Genomic DNA, 722 nt, shown 5'->3' on the forward strand with positions numbered 1-722 from the left:
GATCGCCTCGTGTCATCAGTTCCATGATGACCAGCGTTGGCTGGCCCTGGGACACCACGCCCAGCAGCCGCACCTGGGAGGAATGGCAGACAGGAGGACTCAGAAGGTGAGAGCTGCCCGCGACGGCCGCCGCGCCCTCCCCGCAGCCCAACAGTGTGTGCGGGGCCGGGACCCGCGGGCCAGCGACACAGCCCCGGTGGCTGGGCCGCTAGACCCACCGAGGAAGCCGGGGTCTGCAGCGCACCTGAACCCTCGTGCGCACAGGTGCTGCAGGCGACAGTGAGGTTGATGGGGGCTGCACAGAAGACGGTGGGTGGGGGAGGGTCACCCACCCACGAGTGTGGCCCCCCCCACCGGGGCCCCCTGGGAAGCGCCCCCCCACCCCCCCGTGGGGTGCTGCCTCCTCGGGGGGGCGTTCTCACCACGTGGTGACAGTTGAACTCCTTCATCACCGAAGCCTCGTTGAGAAATTCAATCCTCTCGCGCATGCTCGCGGCCTCGTTCACGGTTTTAATGGCCACCCTGGTTTCGGGCTCGTCCTTGACCACGCCCTTGGCCACGCCCTCATACACCATCCCGAAGGAGCCCTGGCCCAGCTCCCGGCTCATGGTGATCTTGTCGCGGGCCACCTCCCACTCGTCAGGCACGTACACTAGAGAAGAAGACACCAGGGCTGAGACGCTGTGGCCGCGAGCGCCTGGGCACAGCGCGATTCCGGGGGG

General features: G+C 67.9%; 1 protein-coding gene across 1 annotated transcript in view; it reads right to left on the reverse strand.

Annotated features, from left to right (window-relative positions):
• Window positions 1-713, reverse strand: part of LOC105310264 (insulin-like growth factor 1 receptor) — a gene marked incomplete at both ends in the record, with an annotated part of 2,415 nt that extends 1,702 nt beyond the window's left edge. Inside the window, one exon of the mRNA XM_023526644.1 lies at window positions 423-713. Coding sequence (XP_023382412.1) covers window positions 423-713 — 291 coding nt within the window. The remainder of the gene's footprint in view (window positions 1-422) is intronic.
• Window positions 714-722: the final 9 nt, after the last annotated feature.

This window comes from Pteropus vampyrus, unplaced genomic scaffold (assembly GCF_000151845.1).
Source record: "Pteropus vampyrus isolate Shadow unplaced genomic scaffold, Pvam_2.0 Scaffold1717, whole genome shotgun sequence".
In the NCBI taxonomy this organism is placed as follows: domain Eukaryota; kingdom Metazoa; phylum Chordata; class Mammalia; order Chiroptera; family Pteropodidae; genus Pteropus; species Pteropus vampyrus.